This window comes from Brugia malayi (assembly GCF_000002995.4).
Source record: "Brugia malayi strain FR3 genome assembly, contig: Bm_v4_Chr3_scaffold_001, whole genome shotgun sequence".
NCBI classification, from domain to species: Eukaryota; Metazoa; Nematoda; class Chromadorea; order Rhabditida; family Onchocercidae; genus Brugia; species Brugia malayi.
This window is the reverse complement of record NW_025062477.1, coordinates 4,294,029-4,316,349: the sequence shown is the minus strand read 5'-3', so window position 1 is coordinate 4,316,349 and position 22,321 is coordinate 4,294,029. Positions and strand designations below refer to the sequence as shown.

The 22,321-nt window shown below is 24.1% G+C and overlaps 2 protein-coding genes and 1 further gene across 6 annotated transcripts; 1 reads left to right on the top strand and 2 right to left on the bottom strand.

The window, feature by feature from the left end:
- Nucleotides 1-1,774: 1,774 nt before the first annotated feature.
- Bm16795 lies at nucleotides 1,775-2,021 on the bottom strand. The gene has a single exon (XR_006228102.1). The product of XR_006228102.1 is annotated as a pre-microRNA Bm16795 (primary transcript).
- A 295-nt stretch (nucleotides 2,022-2,316) lies between these two features.
- Nucleotides 2,317-15,101, top strand: Bma-hlh-2 (Helix-loop-helix DNA-binding domain containing protein; the record flags this gene model as incomplete). Of its 4 annotated transcripts, XM_043079953.1 has the most annotated exons (10): nucleotides 2,317-2,493; nucleotides 6,610-6,869; nucleotides 6,990-7,134; nucleotides 7,413-7,523; nucleotides 7,833-7,955; nucleotides 10,754-10,835; nucleotides 11,073-11,364; nucleotides 12,039-12,183; nucleotides 13,079-13,158; nucleotides 15,020-15,101. In XM_043079953.1, the coding sequence occupies 10 exons, from the start codon at nucleotides 2,317-2,319 to the stop codon at nucleotides 15,099-15,101; spliced, it is 1,497 nt and encodes a 498-aa protein (XP_042935887.1). The 4 variants fall into 4 exon arrangements, with proteins under 4 accessions (XP_042935887.1, XP_042935888.1, XP_042935889.1 ...); XM_043079954.1 differs by lacking the exon at nucleotides 15,020-15,101 and having other exon boundaries at nucleotides 2,419-2,493; nucleotides 13,079-13,222; XM_043079955.1 differs by lacking the exons at nucleotides 2,317-2,493; nucleotides 15,020-15,101 and adding an exon at nucleotides 5,455-5,484 and having other exon boundaries at nucleotides 13,079-13,222.
- A 3,766-nt stretch (nucleotides 15,102-18,867) lies between these two features.
- On the bottom strand, nucleotides 18,868-22,023 carry Bm6675 (Zinc finger, C2H2 type family protein; the record flags this gene model as incomplete). Its single annotated transcript, XM_043079952.1, has 6 exons — nucleotides 18,868-19,097; nucleotides 19,587-19,764; nucleotides 20,192-20,332; nucleotides 20,692-20,858; nucleotides 21,564-21,714; nucleotides 21,925-22,023. 6 exons carry the CDS (start codon nucleotides 22,021-22,023, stop codon nucleotides 18,868-18,870), a joined length of 966 nt encoding a protein of 321 aa, XP_042935886.1.
- Nucleotides 22,024-22,321: the final 298 nt, after the last annotated feature.

The window sequence follows — 22,321 nt, the reverse complement described above, 5'->3', positions numbered from 1 at the left end:
AATTTTCTAGAGAATAAAATTTTTGAAAATAAAACTGATCTTGCATTTTGCTAATTTCCATTAACTTTTTTCTTCCTTTGATTTTTTTCTTGTCGCTTTTCATTATTATCTTTTTTTTTTTTCTACAAAATTTTCTATGCAAATTATAATAATTGAATTAGTGAAGTTACACATTTTTACATTTTAATCAAAATTTCTTAACTAAAACTTAGCAAATAATTTGTTGTATTTATAAATTTCAAAAAAAAAAATAAATAAATAAATAAATAAACAAATCAAATGAAAAAAAAAAAGTTGTTGAAGAAGAAATGTGAAAAGAAAACAACAACAATAACAACAACAACAACAACAAAAGAAGTAACAATAATGATTTGCTCTTTTTTTCACACCTTACTCTATAAAAATTAGAATATCTCTTTTTTCTTTCTTCCTTTTACGCAAAAAAAAAAAAAAAAATTGAAAGAATAAATCCGCTTTTTTTCCTCTTCCTTTTACCATTTTCGCCTTTCATCCTAATACCATTTTAGTTAGTTTATTTTGCTATCACAAAAATTCTTTTTATACCAAATCCGATTTTATTCTTTTCATTCATTTTTCTATTTTCTTTTTTTCTTCTCTTTTTCATTTCTTCTTTCTCTCTTTCACCGTTAATTCATTCATCCATTAATCTAATCTCTCTCTCTCTTAGATGAGACAAAGTTTGAAGAGTGAAAATTATTCAAAAGAATAATGATGGTATCAATCAGTAAATATACAACACTAATTCTTCTTTTATTAAATTATTTTTTTCTTCTTTTCCTCCTTTTTTTTTCTTTCTTTCTCTTTCTCTTTCTCCCTTTCTCTTGTTTTTTCTTTCTTTTTTTTTCCCTTTCCATCTATTAATATAAATTATGGATAAACTTATTTTTTTTTTTTTGAGTAAAAAGTAAAAAATTTTTTGATATTTAAAATTTAAATCAAAAAAAAAATTTCAAATGTTAATAAAATTAATAAAAGAATTACAAATAATTTTTTCTCCTAAAATTTAATTCAAATGCAAATGATTTAAAAAAAAAAGGAAATGAAATATTTCTCATAATTTCTACTGTATTAATAAATTTAAACAATTCATACAATAAAATTTTAAGTTCCAAGTAAAAATTTTCTTTTTTTTTTTCGCTTCTCTTTCTTGTAATACAGAAAAATTTTTTTTATTATATATTACAAAATTTTATGTATAAAAATATAGATTTTTTTTTAAAAATTTTCTTATAGACTTTTTTTTCTTACTTATTTAATATAATCAATTTTGAATAATAATTTTTTTTTTTTGTCACTATTTTGTTTTATTAATATTTTTAAATAATTTATTATTTTGTTGTAATTTTCTAACATTTTTTATTTTCTTTATTTTATTATTATTTTAATAAAAATTTTCATTTATAAAATTTAATCGAAAAAAAGAAAAGATTTCCAATTAATTACATCAATTATAGTTTTTTTTTCTTTTTTCTTATGTGTGAATATATATTGGGGAAATCGATAATTTCAATGATTGAAAATGTGTATGAATGAATGAGTGAGTGACCGATGACCGATCCAGTGGATTAGATGTCCACGCGTTGTTGTTGTTTTTCACTGAGTGACCGTCTCCTATTGCTATTAGCTGCTAACACTGGCCGATTGCTACAATTCATTGTCCCTTTAAGCTATATCTTTTTGCTTTATTTCATTTTTATTCATTGATTGTAGACTTTTAGGTTAGTGTTGGACAGTTCTTCCTCTATCATTAGTACAAGAGAGAGAGAGAAGGAGAGGGAGAGATGGAGAGAGAGAGAGAGGAGGGAAAATTATTGAGTAGCTAGAAAGAGGTCAATGGTCATGGCTATAGTATGGATGACCACAAATCCATGTAAGGGGACTATTGTCCACTTTTACTCCTAACATCTCATTTTCATTTCCTAATCTTATCTTTTAACCTCCAAATTTCTAATTCTTGTCTTCTCTCTCTCTCTCTCTCCCTCTCCCTCATTTCTCTCTTTTTTTTTCTTCAAACTATTCATTAAAAATTAACCTTTCATATATAACATAACAGCATTCACATCTCTCTCTCTCTCCTTTTTTTTTTTTTTATTTTCTCAAAGAAAAATTATTCATCCCTCCTCCTCTCTCTCTCTCTCTCTCTCTCCCTCCCTTCCTCATTCTTTTCCATATCCGTTAAATAAGATCTTTCATGGCTTTTTTTTTTTCATTCTTATATCTATTTTTCAATGGTTGCTTCTTCATTCACTTCCAATTTTACCAAGTAATTTCCCAGACAATTATTCCAATTCCAGTATGACATCAGGTCATGAAATCATTGGACAGGAATCATTACCGTTTACATTTCCATATTATTCAACTAATCAGGTGAATTCAGTCAACAGTAATAGCAATAGTATGTACAGATGTACAATTCCTCAATTAGTCAATCATCAGCCATCTCCTCTTAATTCCAGTATTTGCCGGAGAAATGTAAGTTTTATCCTTCATTTACATCATATTTTTCATAAGTAATTAAATAAGCAATAATTTAACTTTAATAAATTTTTAAATTAAAAAAAAAAAAAGATTGTTTAAAATGATTGCATGAAATTTTAAATTAAACATTCAATGTTAATCATTCATAGCATACATTTTAATTCAATTCAAAATTCAAAAAAAAAAAAAAAAATCAAATTAAGTTAAAAACACAAATTGAATGATTTAATTTTAAAATTTATTCTAATTATCTTCTATTGGAAAAGTTATACGAATTAATTTGATTTTCTTTATTAGTCCAAAATTTTAAAAATATTCAAATTCGATAAATGATGCCATTCGGTCTAGGTCTATAGGAGTATAGTTGCACAAATGAACACGATATTATTTAAATTCAGCGAGTATCTTTTTTTTTTTGTAAGGCGATTGGCATAAAGAGAAGAAGGAGATTTCGTACTTCTTATTTGTTTACTTATTTACTTGTTTATTTGTTTGATCTTTCCGAGAGCGAACAAAAAATGAGTGAATTACTTAATTGACATATCTAATATTACATGTAATTGTACATATGACTTTTGCATAGTTTTTCTCATTTAATACATAAAGGACAATTTGTGAACGAAGATTTTATCAGTTATTAACATGTTTATTTACTTGTCACAGTGATAATATTATGATATGATAATAATTTAATATTATTTGCCCTTTCTTCTTTCCTCTTCTTCCTTCATTTTTCAGATTAATCTAAAATCTTATTGATAATAACTAATAATGTTTTTTTGTTTGTTTAGATTTTTCATCAAATTGTCATGCTGTCTGTCTCGTCCATAATGACTACTGACTCTGATACGTTTGACCGATGCATTTGTCTGTGTAAACAATGGTGACATTACTCACTTGTTGTTGACCTTTCATTATAACAGATTTGCTAATTTATGTCACAAATGTGGAATTTGAATTTTAAAATCATTTAAATTGTTTTAAGGAAATTTGTGAAATTTTAATTTTTTTAAGAGAAAAAAAAATGTTGAACAATTAATTTTATTTGTAATGAAATAAGAAATAGATCATTAGTAAAATAGAAGTATAATTGAATAAGAATTTCAGAAAAAAGTTTCAAGTTTTCTTTTTTTTTTTCTTTTCTTCATAATATACTTACGTATAATATAATTACAATGACATAGAATAATTGAAATAAATTAAGAATATGAGAGAGAGAGAGAGAGAGAAAAGTAATGACAAGAAAAAGTATTCATTTGGATACGGTAATTCATTCATGCGCAAACAATCGTACTTTTTATTCATGAAAAAAAAAAAAAAAAGAAGAATGGAAAAAGTGGAACGATGTAAATTGTTATTTTAATTCTACCAAATGTTTATTTTCTTTTATTCAAATATAAAAAGCACTGATATTACGGTATAACCATAATTGTACAGTATAAATCAATAGCTTCTGTTTATAATTGAATAAAAATGTATGAATAAAATTAAGGAAAGAATAGAGTTTGTTACTTTAGTAGTGATAATAGAGAAGAATAACATTTATTTGATTGGCTTTTTTGCTACTCAATCAATTTTTCTTTCTTTTTTCATATCCAAATTTGATATTTTTATGTGTTGTAGAATGATAAAATCATGCATAAAGCGAATAGATTGCATTCATTCTTTTTTTTAGTTTTATTATTTTTAAGTATATTCGTCTTATTTTGTTAGTGTTGTTTGCTTTTTTATTTTGTGTTGTTTATTAATTGATTTGCTTATTTTATTAATAGATTGTAAAAAGGTTTGGGTAAATAATGAATGATGTTGATAATAATGACTCATGATATGTGTTAAATAATAAACAAATAAATAATAGTAAGTATTAATCAGTGGATATAATGAATTTACAGGTAATAATTATTAGTTTTGTTTTAATAAAATTTAGTGATATGTGGCAAAAATTTCTCGATTTCAATTATATGAAAACGAAGAATTGCAAATGTTACAATCAAATTTTGCTTATTCAAATTCAATTTATAACGAATATTTATTAAATTTAAGAGATAGGAATTTGGTTAGAAATTCTACGATATATTTCCATAAATGAAAAAGAAAAGTTCCGAAAAAGATAATTTTTGGGAAAGCTTAAAAGTTTAAAATGATTAACACAACTAAAGATATGAGTCCAAATTATTTTCTCTCTCTCTCTCCATCTCTCTCGCTATCCTTGTCTCTTAATAAAGGGATAATTTTTACATATTTCTAATAAATTTGACATTTTTTTTTAAAAATAATTGCAATTTCAGTCATGTTAAATTGTATTTCCGTTAATAGTATGTTAATGTGATGGTTTATCTATTTTATATTAACCAAAGACTTTCTCTACTTTATTGATACTCAAATCAAAATTTAATAATTAATATCAAACTTTAAAGTATCAAATCTCTATACATTGTAATATTTATGAAATGAAATGAAATATTTCATTAATATTTTTACAGAACTTAGATGAAATAGTTAAATTGTGAAGTTATGCTGAAAATCAAGTATGAATTTAAAATTATAGGTAAGTTCACGAGATATTCCGCACTTTACTACTGCTTTGTTGCTTCTAAAGAATGTGAGAAAATCTGTTTACGTCAAAAAACTTCCACAAAATCTGAAAATCTATTTACGTCAAAAACTTCTACAAAATCTAAAAATTTGCTTACGTCAAAGACTTCCACACGCCCACGTCCACGTCCACGCCCATATTCACGCCCACATGTGCGTACTAACATTCATATATACATATATATTGACGCATATGTAATTACATCAGTTCAGTTCAGCCTTTTGTTGCTCCGCACTATGAGTAAACTTGTTGCTTGTAGCCGGGAAGATTACGGTAATAATAATTTTCGAGATTCACATTTGAAATTATAAAATTAAAAGTGTAACTACAAAGAATTTTCAAATGCTGTATAATCCGATATGTCGAAAAGTCCCATAAGACATAAGATGGTAGTTCCATCCATCTTACTTATATATAAATATTTAGTTTTCCAGTAAAATCAAAATCATTTCAAGAATTTACATTGATGAAATTTTACTGCTAATTTTTGTGAAGTGATTTTGCATATTTTATAATGTTTTAAATAAACGTTTAATTCACTTACGTGTTAGCTTACACACGTAGAGTTCTTACCCTTTTATATTTAATATTTGATGATTTGTTTGAATAATTTTAAAAAGTTCATAACATCAGTGTGCATTTAAGTATTCAAATTGATAATGGAATAGGTTATAACATAAAATTACTATCATCATCATCATTAGTGATAAGTAGTGATATCATCATTATCATTAGTGATAAGTAGTGATATCATCATTATCATTAGTGATAAGTAGTGATATCATCATTATCATCAGCACTATCAGTGATAAGTAAAATTATTTCTACGATATTTCAAACTTTGTTCCTTCTCTTTCTTTATCTCTCTTAATTCCTCTATATTAATAAATTTGCTAAAATTCGACTACTTTTTTATTATAGAACTATTTACTTGAAACTAATATTACTATTATTCTTCTTACTTATTTCATGAACAATTATTCTTATCATTTTCAATCATTTAATTTCAATAAATTATATCAATTTTTTTCGTTGATAATATTTTCTGTTTTTTTTTTTTTTTTTTTTTGTTCTTACAATATTTTACTATTTTCATTACATTTGTTTAACCTTCACATTAATCCATCACTATTACATTTCTCCGTTTTTTCTTTTTTTCCAGTAATTTCTATGTATTTATTTGATCAATTATTCGTTTCATTTGTGTTTGTTATTCAGTTTCATTTGGCAAATTTAAAATTTATTCATTTTTTCTTTAAATTTTTTAATAATTTAAAGAAATGAAAACGTGAAAAAAGACTGAATTTAATTTATAATTTTCAAATCTTTTTGTTTTTTTTTCTCGCAATTTTTATCTTATATTAACATCAAATTAGTATGAATTTTTTCTTTTAAAAATATATTTAGAAAAACTTTTTAACAAATTATATTTTATCTAAAATTTATAAAGAAGAAAAAAAAATGAATACATAAAAGTAATCAGTAATTTTCAATAAGATTAATCTTAATTTTAGGGACAATCTGGAAAAGGTAATTTAGCCGGAACCGGCTCATTAATTACTCCATCAGCAATAACAACAACAATGTATTCAGATAGTAGCAATGGTAGCTATAATAGCTATCCATTAGATAATACACAAATAATGATTACACCAGGAAATCATGATACTACAATTCATGATATGAGTAGTAGTGTTGCTGCAGCTAATGTTTATTGGAATAATTCAAATTTACCACAACATAATCCATACAATCAACTTATGACTACTGGAAGGTATATAAAAAATATTTGTAAAAAAATTTTTTAAGAAAAATTTTTATCTTTAATTTATATTTCAAATAACTCTTTTTTTTTTTTTTAAATGAACAAATTATAATAATTTATACATTTTAGTTATAATGGAACAATGCTACCAATGCATTCAACAACGGATGATGATTATACACATTCCCTATCGGTTACTGCATCCGTTGCATATCCGGTTCCAGTTTCCGCTTCTACAACTCCTGCAAATGATGATGTCGTTGAAATTGGCAAAGTATAATTTATGATTAATCGTAAATTTATCATAAATTCTTTTTTTGCAGCAATTCTTTTTTATTGATATCTTCAAAAAAAAAAAAAAGAAAAAAGTTGACACTGTAATGACATCTTAATCTGTTTACAGTTTATTCGGCTTCTATTTGAGATACAAAGAAATGTGAAGAAAAGAAAAAAATAAAAAATAAAACAAAGAGCTGTAAATAGGATGGATTGTAAATAACGATATAAATTATAAATATATCTCACATTATCATTCATTTCCTTTTTTTCCAGTTATACGATAATGATAACAGTAATCCGGGTGTTACGGTACCTCCGTCAATGTACTCAACACATCACGGTACCACTTGTTATCCCCAATATTTCCCTTCATATGTGCCTCCTGTAAGTTTTTTCCCTGAGCTATTTAATACTTTTATTATTTTCCTGAAAAAAAGAGAAAGGTTTCTTTTTTTTTTTCGAAATTTTACAAATTCAATTTGTAGTTTTAAAATTTGTTATAGTTTTTTTTTTTCTTTTTCAAAAATTTTTCTCCTTTATGTAACTTTTAACAAAATGATATTTTTTTTTTCACAAAATTTAGCTGACAAGAATGAAATTAACCTATGTTACGTTTGTTTGTTTGTTTTTTTTTTTCTTGGAATATTTTCTTGGAATATTTTAATTAAAACTATTTATATTTTGATATTTCAGTTTCAACCGGATGATAAGCAAATGCCGGAAAGTTTAGCAAGTTCATATTTGAGTGGCACAGGTGATATGATGAGACGTGAAGATGTTGCTGCACCGCTTCATTTCTACACTCATCCTTTACAGGTTTACAAATAATTAAATTAATTCTATAAAATTTTTCAATTCGTTTTTTTTTTTAATTTAATTAAAATTCAAGAAATTATCAGTTTTCATTGTTATAAACTTTTCGTGAATATATAATTCAAATATATTAAGTTAAGTAATAAATTGGAAGAAGAAAATGAGAGAGAGAGAGAGAGAGAGAGAGAGGGAGAGAGAAGATTAGATGATGGATTGATTATATGATGAATTTTATGGAAATATTGTAAATGTTTTGTCTTAGAAATGATTTGGTCAAGCGAGATCGTTGCTTTCTCCTTTTATCCTTTTACTATTCAAATTAAACTTCATCAAAATATATGACACTTAAAGAGGGTAACAAATTAAGAAAGTAAAAGATCAGCTAAAAGGTCATACGATTTATATGATGAATTTTATGGTGAAATTATAAACGATTTGTCTTAGAAACAAATGGTCAAGGCCTTTATTTCTCTTTCTTTTTTTTTTTTTTTCCTTTCATCATTGATCATCATGTCAACATTTTTGATGATGGTTTTGTTTGGATTATTTGCAACATGCATGCATGCATGCCATGCATGGCATCAGCGGTGTCCCTTTTTGTCGTATGTCATTTTGATCTCAATTTATGTAAATGAAGATGACTCCTTTGACATTTTTCATAAAAGAAGAAGGTCAAACAATGATTTTTGGTTTAAGATGAAATTAAATAAGATGTGATGATCGGTTTACTGCTGTTAAACAGTATATTCAGCAGGTGGTAACAACACTTTTAATTTTTCTAATATATTTGTTAAATAATCGACAAAATTTTCCTCTCTTTTCACTCTCTCTCTCCCTCTCTCTTTCTCTCTTTTTATCTCTCTTTTTATGGTAGTTAGAAATTATTACATTAATTTGTCTTTTCATCAAAATTATGTGTTCTTTTTTAATCCAATAAATTGGAAATAAAAACTTATTACAATTGAAGAAAATTAATTGAATTTTTGTTTTCTTCGTTTTCTTCTTTTTTTTTTTCTTTTTTTTCAATTTAAAAAAAAAAGTTTGTCAAAGTAAAATAATAAATGAAAATATGTTTATGACAGATATAGAAAATGTCCATCCATCCTATCATCATTTTATTTTACACATCAATTTTTATTATTCAATTTTCAGCAAATATTTCCAACATTATAATTTAACTCACTAATTGATATGCATAAATTAAAATTGAAATTAATGAAATAAAATTGGAAATATTCATCATAGCCTAGGAAATTAATAGAATTGAATTTATTTTAGAAATTTTTTTATCTTTTTTTTTTTCCATAAAATTTGCAACAAATTTGATAATTCTCAAAAATGAAATTTCTTCCTTTTTTCTCCTATTTAAACAATCACAATATTATATTATTGTAAAGATTATAACACCAATCATTGGCTTTGATTATTTTCAATTTTTGGATGGATGACCTTTCAGAGTAAATTGTCTCCTTTTTTTCATCGATAAGGTACCCTCTCTTATACCCCATCTTTCAATTCTCTCTTATCCCTTCTCTCGTCACTGGAAAACCCGCAACATCTGTTCATCGTTTATGACAATGACATCTCTTCTTTGTTCCAAAATTCACCCTGTCATACCCCCCTCTCTCCATTTTATTCCTGCTTAATATCATTACTAAAACTGTTACTATGTTTATTTAACAAATCCTCTCGAATAAACTTACGAAAAGAAAAAGAAAAAAAGAAAACTATTAAAAGTGAAATTTGAATTAATGGAAATAGAAAAATATTCGCAAAAACGAAGCGAAATTGTTAAAAACTTGAAGGAGAAAAAAAAAAGAAAGCAAAAACATAAATAATGAATGCATGCATGTACGATGCTTTGAAAAAAATATCATGATAATAAATGATAATCATAATTTTAATAATAATTATTAATCATACCAATTTGATTATCTGATTTAATTTGGTGAGAGATGCAATTAATTTGAAAAGTAATAAAATTAATTACTAAGTCACAATTGCAAAATTAATTAATCACAATTATAAAATTAACAATTAAATTGCAATATGATTGATTCATAGTTGCTCAATGCATGAAAAATACATTATATTTTGATTGGCTTAATAAAACAACAAAATATATGGAAAATGAGAATTTATGAGAAATGCAAATCAGTAAAACAGTAATTATTCAATAACTAATTTTAAATGATCAAACATTCACTTCAAATCAAACAATTTTCATTTTAAACTGAAATTCATTTTAGATCGATGAATTTAATTCATTTTAAATTATAAAAAAAAAAAGAGAATCGAATGATTCAATTTAATTCATTTAAAATTTAAATCATACTTCAACTAATTCATTCCTGAATGTTTGGAATTTCAATGAAGGAAAATACAAATCATTTTTTTTTGTTTGCTTTTACATACCAATTTTTTTTTTCTACCAAATTATAATTATTAGCATAGAAAGAGTTCAAAATTTTCATTAACTATTTGAAATAGATAATAATGATTGTTATTTCTTTAAAAAAAAAAAAAAAATATATATATATATATATAAACATGTTTAAATGTTGAAATGTTTACAGAAAATTTTTAGTATTTGAAAATTATTCAATTTCTAATTTCTCCTACATTTCATTATCATCGATTCATATTCTCTTCCTTCTTTCAACCTTTTTTTTCTTTTTTAGTAATCATAATTATATCTAAAATCGAGAATCTAATATGGGATTTATATTTTAATGATACTAATAATTACTATGATAATTTCCAATATACATTTCCAATTTTCAGTTCATTTCATATTTCAGAATGCTGGAGTAACAAGTATTGAAGATACAAGGAGTATCGCAGCATCTGCACCATTAATTCCAACATTGGATCCTTATAACAGTAAGAATTTTGCATTCGTTTCATCAAATTTAAATTTACAAAAAAAAAAAAAAAAAATTAAAATTAAAATTGCGCATATGCATATAAATGACTGATAGATAATATTAATGAATTTTTAGCAAATTTATATTAACAATCAAAGAAAAAAAAAAAGTTTTCGAATAGATATTATTTTTTTTCTTCCTATATCAATAGAATTAATTAGAAATTAAAAAGAAATTAGCAAAAATTTTTCAGCTATGTCACCTGTTACCGGACCAGCTACAGTTAGACCGGATTTGGTAAGCGGTGTCGGAGTACCGGCATCACGTGATCAGTTCGATTATAGCGGTATATTAACTGGTCCTGGTGGTATGAACGGGATGACATCAGCAACCTCTACGTCATCATTAGGTACCATCGGGATGAGTACACCTCGAGTTAGCACCAAGAAACGATCAAAAAGCGTAAAATTGGATTCGGATGATGATGCTAGATCAAATGATGATCGTGAAGCTGATCGTCGTAGTGCAAATAACGCTCGTGAAAGGTTTCTTTTTTTTAAAGTTAAAATTCTTCGAAAATTACTCACTTTTATAGCTTCGTCAATTCTTAAAAATTTTTTCTTTTCACAAATTTTCTTCACTTCAGGTTTTCCGGAAAAAGGTAGAACAAATGTTTTTTTTACGGTTTTCGATGTTAATGAATGTAATCAGGAAAATTTGATCACTCATTTGTTGATCTTGTTATCCAATTGTTAATCATCATCATCTATATTTAATCTAAAAAAAAAAAAAAAAACAAACCATTTAAATGTAATTAATTCGGAGTGAATTTAATCAAAACTTTTTTTTTTATCAGATAATTTTATCATTTTACTTTATCAGATACAACTATTTCAGATTATTTAACAATTTTGTAACAATTAAAATACTGAGCATGATTCTTGTCTGGAAAATTATAGTTTATCGAGAATTTTTCAGATCATCTCATGTTATGATTTGTATTTAAATATTTAAATTTGCATATCAAATTTTTATCCTCATTGAATAAATAAATAGTAATGATATGATTATTTTTAATTATACATTTTGCTTTTACCATTTTCTCCGGAAATTTTTTTGTTTATTTATCAAATTTACTTATTGTATATCATTTTCAATTTAAATTTAATTTGATTTAATTCTAATTAATCCATCTTATAAATATATTAAGTAATTTTAGGATTCGGGTAAAAGATATTAATATGGCATTCAAGGAACTTGGCAAAATGTGTGCTCAGCATTTGCAACAAGGCTCTGATAAAACGCAAACAAAATTAGGTGTTTTACATCAAGCAGTTGCCGTAATTACCGGACTTGAAGAACAGGTATCCTGAAAATACTAACTATTTTTCCGGTTTTTTTTTTCTTTTCCATTTTTTTTTTCAATAAAAAAAAAAGAAAAATTTAACTTAATAATTTAATGTTTAACACATTTGCAGTAACAAATGAGAATTAAAAATATTTTTGTTTGATAACTTTATCAAATCCTAATGGATTAAGTGGACTACTTTTTTTTTTTTTTTAATTTCCTATTTTACTATTTTTTATCATAAAATTGGGAACAGAGAATAAGAGATTATTAAAAAGGTTAATAATAATTAACCTGGACAAATATATCATTTACCTGACAGTATTATACTTCATCTGGTCACATTCTCTTATTTCTACAATTTTAAAAATCAAAACCAAAAAAAAGGCGAGAATAGTTTCTTTTTTTTTTGATGAAATTTCCTTCCAGAATTTATTTTTGGTGAAACAAATTTTTCATCTTCTTTTCTTTTTTTTTTCACTCCAATACCTCAAAAAACAAACAAACAAAAAAGCGGAAAAAAAAATAAAAAAAAAAAAAACAGAAATGTGACATTATCACTTCAGATTCGACAAAGGAACTTAAAAAGAATGTTATTAAAGGAACAAAACGAAGCTATCTTACCTTGTCAAGGTGTGCTTGTTACGAATCAACCTTCTAGTACCACTGATGTTAGTACCATAGGTAATCTGAATCATCCTTCTAGTACCATCATAGCCTATTAGGTACCACATATTATTAGGACACATCTAATGCTAATGCAAAAAAAAAAAATCAAATAAAATAAAATAAAAAAAACAAAAAAACAATTAAATTTCTAAACAATATCAAATATTTTGTTTCCTTTAAAAAATGTTTTTATTTATTTATTTTTTTCAAATTCACTATGTTTTCATTTTTTTTTTCTTCAGGTGCGTCAGAGGAATTTAAATCCGAAAGCAGCATGTCTAAAAAGGAGGAACGAAGAAAAAACTATGGCATCTATAACAGGGTATATTTTATTTTTTATTGAAAAATTTATTATTCGCTGTTTTTTTCTTTTTTTTTTTTTTTGAAATTATTATTTCAAAGAAATGAAATAAACTGAATGTTAACAAATTAATAACAATAATATTAATAATATTAATAATTGAAAGAATTAAGTAAGTTTAAAAAGAAAATTGAGATTATTATATATATATTTTTTTTTTTTGAAAAATTTTCTCCAACTAGTTAAGTTTTTTTTCCTTGCTTATTCGACTTCATTTCTATAAAAAATTTATGTTAATAAATAACAGCAATATATAAATAAATAAACAAATAATAATAACAGTAACAATGATAATAATTAACAAATAATAGCAATAATATGGTAATAATGATGATAATAATAAAATAATGATAACAATAACAGTGGTAATATTAAATAAATAATAACAATAGTATTAAATAATAATAATGATGATAATAATAACAATAGATAACAATAATAATAATGGTAATAATAATAATAGTAGTAGTAGTAGTGGTAATGATAATAACAGTAGTTGTTAATAATAATAATAATCATAATACTACTACTAATAATAATAATATGTTTGCCAAAAATTATGTCAACAACAACAATAATAATAACAACATTGTATTCTTAAACATAGAAAATTCGCGAAAAAGAGCAACAATTAATGAGACTTAGACTGTTTATATGATCGATTTGATCGATGATAAGCTCATATAACTTTTGTTCATCGTTTGCCCTAAATTAATTGATTAATTATCTCATTTTATGTGCCAAATTTTTATTCATTGGAAATTTTTTACTTATGCAAATTAACCAAAAATCATTAATTCAAATTCAAATCAATTTCAAATTTTATAATGCTCTGATCGAATCAGTTTTGGAATTTCGAATTTTTAGTTGTTTAAAATTGATAAAATGTTCAAATCATATACCAAATATTATTGTTCATTTGTCCAGAATTCACTGAAATTATCAACTCCATTTGTATGCGTAACTGTTTAATTTTAATATTCGATTTTGTTTGCAAATAATATTTATTGGATGCATAAATTATTGATAATTATAAACAAAAAAAGCTAAAAACACTTACAGTATTGCTTTTTTTTTCAGTATTTCAAAAATTGATAATTTCAATTGCAAAATTTGTCATCATAATTTTTTTTTTTTTTAAATTAAAATTTTGTCTTTTAACAAAAAGAAAAAAAAAACTGAACAAAAATAAAATTTGTCCAATTTATCATATCATACACAATTTAATTTATCATAAGTAAATGATATATTTTCAAAACTTAATTCATTTTATTAAATATTGAATTTTACACATTGTTATTTATTAACAAATATCTATTCCACTATTATTAATTAGCAGTTAAATGCATAATTGTATAACAATATATATATATATATATATATATATATATATATATACATATATGTATTATATTTAATTCAAATATTAATTATTCAATTAATTAATTTTTTTTTTTTTTTTATCTGAGACATTTCAATTTATCATTTTATAGGCGCAAATAGCAGTAATATTATTCATTTCATATAAAAGAGGAAGAATGTAACAGCTGTAGACAGACAATGACAAAAGAATAATTTTCATTTTATTCTGTATATCATATCTTTCTTTTTTTTTCTTTTCAATTTAATGTCATCTGAATTTTTGACATGTGACAGATGCAGTATCACAAATGTTTGTTAAACATTTACGAATGATATTTCTGTCAGCATTTGACAGATCTTTATACAGCAATTCTACCATTTTTATAAATTAACAAAATAAAAAGAAAAAAAGAGGAAGGGAGAAAAAAGCAATAAATGATTGTTTTTTTTTGTTTTTCAGGAATGATAATTTAAAAACGAATAGTGGCGCATTTTTATCAGCGCAATCAGCATTTCCAGGAACTAATCACTTAAATCAATGATAATAACTATATTAAAATAACTATAATAAACGAAATAAGTGAGATAAGTTTTTTTGTCATATTCGTTTTTTCTTTTACTTGATTAAATTGTATTCTTCATACTGTGAAAATTTAATAATTATTGATTAATTTTATTTTTTTGTATATTTTATGCTAAATATAATTGTAAAAAGATATTGAAATGAATTGCTCCAATTGTTAAACATTTCAAATTTTTAGTCAAATTCAAAATAATTTATAATAAAATATAAAATTAGAAAAAATGCCATTAATTTAAATTGATTTATTGAAGAATTTTATAAAAATAATTTACGAAAATTTATTAAGCAATAAAATCAAGTATTAATTGTGCTCATAATATTATTGCATGAATTATTGCATTTTATTCAGAAAGTTAATTTAAAAGAAAAAAGAAAAAAAAAGCAAATTTGACCTTTTCAATACATTGGAAAGGGTCAAGCAAATTGACCTTTCCAAATAATTTTGTTTGTTAAGAACGACAAGAACGAACGTAGAATTAAATTAAATTCCACTAGGAATAAACGAACAGTTTTTTTTTTCTTCGTTATCATTGCAAAATTAAGTGATAGCATTATTTTTTTTTATCAAAATGATTTATCAATTCAAGCGAAGTAAGAGTGTGCTTGATTGAAATTTTCTTCATTAAAAATTATTTTCAAATATTATTGTACTTACTGTAAGAAAGAAAGAGTTGCATGTTAATAGTAAGTGATAATGAGATGATAACAATAAAAAAAGTGGTTATGAACTATTATACTTTGAATTATTATAAATATTAAAATTATAAAATAGTAAACAGAAAGTGATAAAAAAAGTGTGCAATTGATTAAATTTTTTAAAAAGCTTAAAAAAAAGTAAATCTTTTTATTCCAATTCTAAAACTTTTTTTTTCCTCCTTTTCTTTTTGTTTAATTTTATTTTCTTCGATTTGCTTTTGTATTTATTTGAATAATTAAATATTTGCCAATAGTGAGTTCTAAATATTATTATAATTATTACCACCAATATTATTATCAATATTATCATTATTATCACCGTTATTATTATTATTATTATTATTATTATTATTATTATTATTATTATTATTATTATTTTTTTTGTATTCTAAACTTAATTCTTTTTATGCTTTTTTTAAAAAATATTTTTTTTTTTGTTACATTTCATTATTCCATTATATTTCTTTCCTTTTTTTTTTCTTTTTTAGTTTTATTACTTTGTTTTATATATATTATATATTTTTCCTTCTTTTTTTTTTCTTTTCTTTTTTTTTTTGAAACATATCATTGAATGTTGTGGTTATTTCATTTTAAATTTTATAATGAAAATATTATTTTGGATGTATTTTGGATGATATACATAATTTTCTCTGCAATTATTATTATTACTATTGTAAGAGGACATATAAGATAATGCTTTGAACAATTCTTTCAGTCCTTGCATTTATATATTTTTTTTTTCTTCCACTTTATTATTATTTTCTATCTCTTCTTTTTCTCTCTCTCTACTTGATTGTTTGAATAAAAATTTGATTAATTAATAAATCTTTATAGAAGTTGAAACTTTATAGCTATAAAGTTGAAGCTAGCTTTGAACACAATGTATAGTGCAACAAAACAATTCATGTTGATAGATTCCAAAAAACAGCAACCTGAAATATAATCCGGAAAGAACTTAATGTCGTAATTATAACAACGATAATAGCTCCTTACAATACAATTGCAATAAACAAGTATTTGTAAATAATTAATACAATACATAAGCAATGGTGTTAGCAATAATTAATAATATTAATTGTGACAATAAATAATAATAATAATAACAATAATAATTAATAGAATTTTTGATTTTGCATATATATATATATATACATTAGTATTGCAAAAATTTGAAATTTACCAATCAAATTATCATTCCGATCCTAATCCATACGAATTAATATAGCTAATGTTTTATATTACTTTTAAAAAGTTTTTTTTTTTATCACTAATCATAGGTAAAGTACCCCGTGGATCATCTTATCATAAGATTATGATTAATCCATACAAAGTTACCCATGTACCATATTAATCCATACAAAGTTACCCATGTACCATATTAATCCATACAAAGTTACCCATGTACCATATTAATCCATACAAAGTTACCCATGTACCATATTAATCCATACAAAGTTACCCATGTACCATATTAATCCATACAAAGTTACCCATGTACCATATTAATCCATACAAAGTTACCCATGTACCATATTACTCTCAGACCTATTCTTAAGACCATTTATAATTATGGAAAATGGAATGATCTAAGGTGCTAACTTTTTCTTGTTTATTGAATTTCATATTCAGTAGTATCACAGATAAGCTTTCACTTTTATAATCCACCAAATAAATGTTTTACAGTTGGGATTTGAGAAAAGCTGAAAATGTTTTTTTCGCTATAAATTTATTATAACTGTAAAGTCAAAAGTTTATGTTCAGTTATTATTATTTATTACTAATTATTGTTACTAATTATGTCAAAAACTTTATTATATTATATATAATATACTGATATTCAAGAGAAAACATTTAAAGTTATTTAAAATTGATACACAAAGAGTAATTTCAATGGCACTCTATGGCGTATCATACGTTAAAATTTCACAAAAATTAAATTAAAAATTTCTTTTTTCTTTATAAAATTAAAATATTCTTATTAAAATTAAAATTAGTAGAAAGGACGATAGATGATTACTTTTTCCAACGTTCTTTTTTATTTTTTAATTTTTTTTTTTTAAAGTTCTTCCTCATTATCATACAACTAATGATTTGGATATTCGTAGAGATGATAAGTTTTACATCATATCATAAACTTAAATGAACATCTATCATTCACAATCAGTAATTTAAAAGATTTTCAGCTTACTTATATCCATGATTAAGGGAATAAAATTAAGGAAACACAAAGACTTCTTTACGCTTCTTTAGTTCTGCTTCAATTTTTCCTTCAAAATTTAAACTCATGATTTGGATTGAAAAAATTATTCAAATCGATTTTAACTAGATTTATTTTAAAAGTCGCAAAGATTACATGTAGATTAGTAGATGAATGGATATGGATATCATACTTTGGACCAAGTTTTTTTTTTTTCTTTTTTAAAATATCTCAAATTTCATAAAATGATCACAAAAAGAATCACATTTTGTCTGTACAAAATACACAGAGAGATATCGATTCAATATGATAATCACAATGATCAATCACTACTTATTCAACAAAAAAAAAAGAAACAATCAATAAAAAATTATCGGAAAACTCTTCCGTTTTTTTTTTTCTTTTTTTTTTTCATCTTTTTGTGACGATACCCGTAAAATAACATGAAAAAAAGACGATAAGTTACAGTATCACAGAGAAACTGGTAAACCATATCCTCAGTATTCTCCTCGAATTATCAAAACTTTAAAGAAGAGTTAAAAAAAATAAAAAGTACAATAGAATAAAAGAAACTTTCACTATGTTTTCGTTACAAAATTAAAACAATTTTTGAAAGAAAATGGCAAATGATATATTATTATTATCACTTCAACAAAATTTCAATTTCAATTTTTAATTATATAAACGGTCTTTTGAAATACTTCCTTCCTTCCTTTTCAAATTAACAAGTAAAGCCTTCTAAATTATTTTAACAACAAACTTTCTTTGACAAATTTAATAATTCTAAAATTATCATAATTTTGAATTGTAAAATCACCGAATTCATGCTTCATCATTGTTCCCACTCACCTTGAATGAAAATTTGCAACACATCAATAAGCTTTTTGTGACAATGTGGACATGAACCACCCTCATCACATAATTTTCGCGCTTTCTCATAACATCCAATAACACATCCGCAACCATTTTCACCACCAGCAACTGCTGACATCATATTACAATCATATGTACACAGTAAACAACGACAAATTTTGGGAAACCATATTTGTGCAACACTTTCAACTGAAAAAAAGAAGTAATTTATCACTAAATTTTCCCAATTTCCAAATCTGGATAAGTTTGCATTCACCGTTTAAATGTAATCAGTTCAGATTATAACTAAACTAATTCAAATGCCAATAATGATTAAACAAAAAACCAAAAAAATTAAATGTAATTATGGAATGAAAATTTCATTCCCTTAATTATAAATAAAGCAAGAAAAATTTAATTTTTCACTAGACAGAAAGATGATAAGGAGAAATTAAAAAGTTTCATCATTTTTCCTATGTATATTGTTTACATTCTTGTAATTTTCATTCAACTATTAATTCCTTCCATTTCTATTGATTCTTTTATTGTTAACATTTCTCATAATGGAAAAAAATTTTAATTTTAATCATTCAATTAACATGAACATAATGTATATAACTAAGCATTTCCAAATCTAAAAACAAAGCATTTTCTATCATTTATGTTTTCAAACAAAAGAAAAAGAAGAAAAAAAGTTACTTTTTTTCCGACAAACTGGGCACACAATATCCATTGATAACTTTTTTGCTTTATTTTGTTGTCGTTCATGTTTGATATAATTATCCTTACAAAATTTACAACATACTGCATGATTGCATGGCATAAAAAGCACATCGATTGGTCGTTCCCAACAAAATGTACATAATGGTGTTATGGTCTATAAAGAAATGAGATCGAACTGACTGTTGTATTATTATCAGAAAATATTTCCTTTTTTTTTTCGATAATGAGAAATGTGAAACAAAATGGAAAAGAAAAATCAATCAGAATATTCCATCTGATTCATTTACTAATCATAGCACATCAATCTAATTAACTTTACTTTTAATGTAACAAAATTTTCCTGACCTTGTTTAACTATTTCGGATTTTACATCATAATGAAGAAACTATATTAGAAATTGAAAAACCGCACAAAATATAAAAGAAATTGAGGCTAGAATATTAAAGAATTAAAATTGATCACATTTTTTTGGGAAAAAACCCTGCTAAAGTAAATAATGTTTTAAATCAAAAAAAAAAAAAAAAAAAAAAAAAGAAATATTAAGAAAAAGAAAAACTATAAAATATTAAAGGATGAAACACCTTCTTGGACTCAGTAGATGTCACGATTTCCATCGATGGTTTAATAGCTTTTCGATCATCTTTATTGACAGCCTTATATTTCTTTTGCACTGTCCATGTAAACATTTCGAGAGGATTTAAAATTGCAATAAGAGGTATGCCCTGCCAAATAATTTATAATAAATAATAAAAAAAAAGGAGAGACAAACAAACAAACCAAATAATAATAATAATTTTATGTTAGAAATGGCTATATATTAAGATAATCATCAAGATATTTGATTATCAGTATAAAGCACACATGACATTATTCAGACAGTATTTTTGAAAATAACCTCCAATTCGAAAAAACATTTGAAAAGTTTTTCGCTTTCAGATAAAAAAATCAAAAAATTGCAATTGTTTTGAATTTTTCATGCACAAATCATTGCATACAAAATGAAACTAACTGATTTAAACATTAATAAGTTTAAATAAACTATTCGCTGAATTTCAATTCGTAAAAACAATTTAATTTTTACCTGTTCATTGAACATTTTACAGTTTGCCAGTGCTAAATATAACTCTTCCATTGGGTGATTCGGAAGATAATCGAAATAAACATAACATGATGGTGGGAATGAATTAAGACGAAAACAGACACCTAAGCGTTTATTTTCAAACCGTAACAATATTCGTAGATAATCATCTGAAGTAATAATTCTATCATAAAAAAAGTATAAAGCAAGAAAAATATGTATAATTATAATATTTTAAGAAAAAAAATGAAACTAGTAAAACAAAAGAATAGATTAAATCAAAAAGTGCTATGCAAGTGAATTAAGAGAAACGACTTCATCACAAATATTTTTTGCAAGTTCAATCTTTTCCCTAACAAAATTATATGACGTTATATTTAAATATGAAATTTTTTCATCTTGATCTAAAATGAAATGAACTATGAATTATTCCTCTGAAACAAAGCATATGCAATATCATAAAAAATGAAAATTTGAAAAGTAGGTTGAAAAATAATCAAAAAGTTTCAGCATTTGAATTCTCAAAATATCAACAACTAGATAAATAATACTTTGCAAAGTTTCAAAAATTTTATCTTATTATGCCTACACCTTATTATTTCTTATCAATATCTCAACACTTGCCAAATAGATAATGAGAAAAATTGCTATACAGATGATAAGTTACGCCAAATTTTGATATTTTTCAGAAAAAAAGGAGAAAAAAAAACAACTTAGGATCGCTGCTTGATTAAATAAATCTTTGCTAGCTTACATTTTCCCACTTCTATCTTTTTAAGTCAATCAAAGAAAAAAAAAAAAAAAAAAAAGAAAAGAAAGGAAAAACTACAAAAAATACAAAAATTTTAAGATAAAAATTAGCTTTAACATAATACCTGCTTCTACACGATTCTTCGCCCATAACGGCATTTCTGGTAAATCCCAACTCTTGTACGCTACCGTATTATTTGGATGCAGTTTCTGTTTAATAATTTCAAAACCAGAACAAATCGAAAAACCCACAAGTGGTAACCTATCGAAATCCTTCTGAAATACACCACAATTTCATACACCCTAGTTTCATCTTAATCTTCGATATGAAGCTTACAATATTTGTTACTACCATATAATCCTACAACCAAGTTAACATTCATTAAATGATTCGTACCGTTGGATTTGATCAATATGTAATGTACATTTTTCAGATAACTTAAAGATAAATTTCTTAAAGTGTATTTCCTGAAAAAAAAAAGATACCATAAAAACAAGATTTATGCAGTAATTTGAATAAAATTTGCAATATTTCCATAGCGATATATTTGATACAATACAATTTTTGAACCGAATAAAGTCCATTTTCGCGTATTTAATATCTGAATTCATCCTGGAAATAATTACATCTCAAAATCAAAATATCAAGAAGAGATTACTCTATTATTTACACTTCATAATCGTGAAATAATCTTTGTCAAAGATGACTTGAAAAGAATATCATTGCATTACTTGCTCACTTATATCATCAAAATATGATATCATGTGATATTTATTCATACACTACTTACAACATTCGCTCACTCCCTTATTTCATTGCATTTTTTTTTTTTTTTTTTTACATTTTGAAGAGAAGAAAAAATTTAAATTTTTAATAATCATA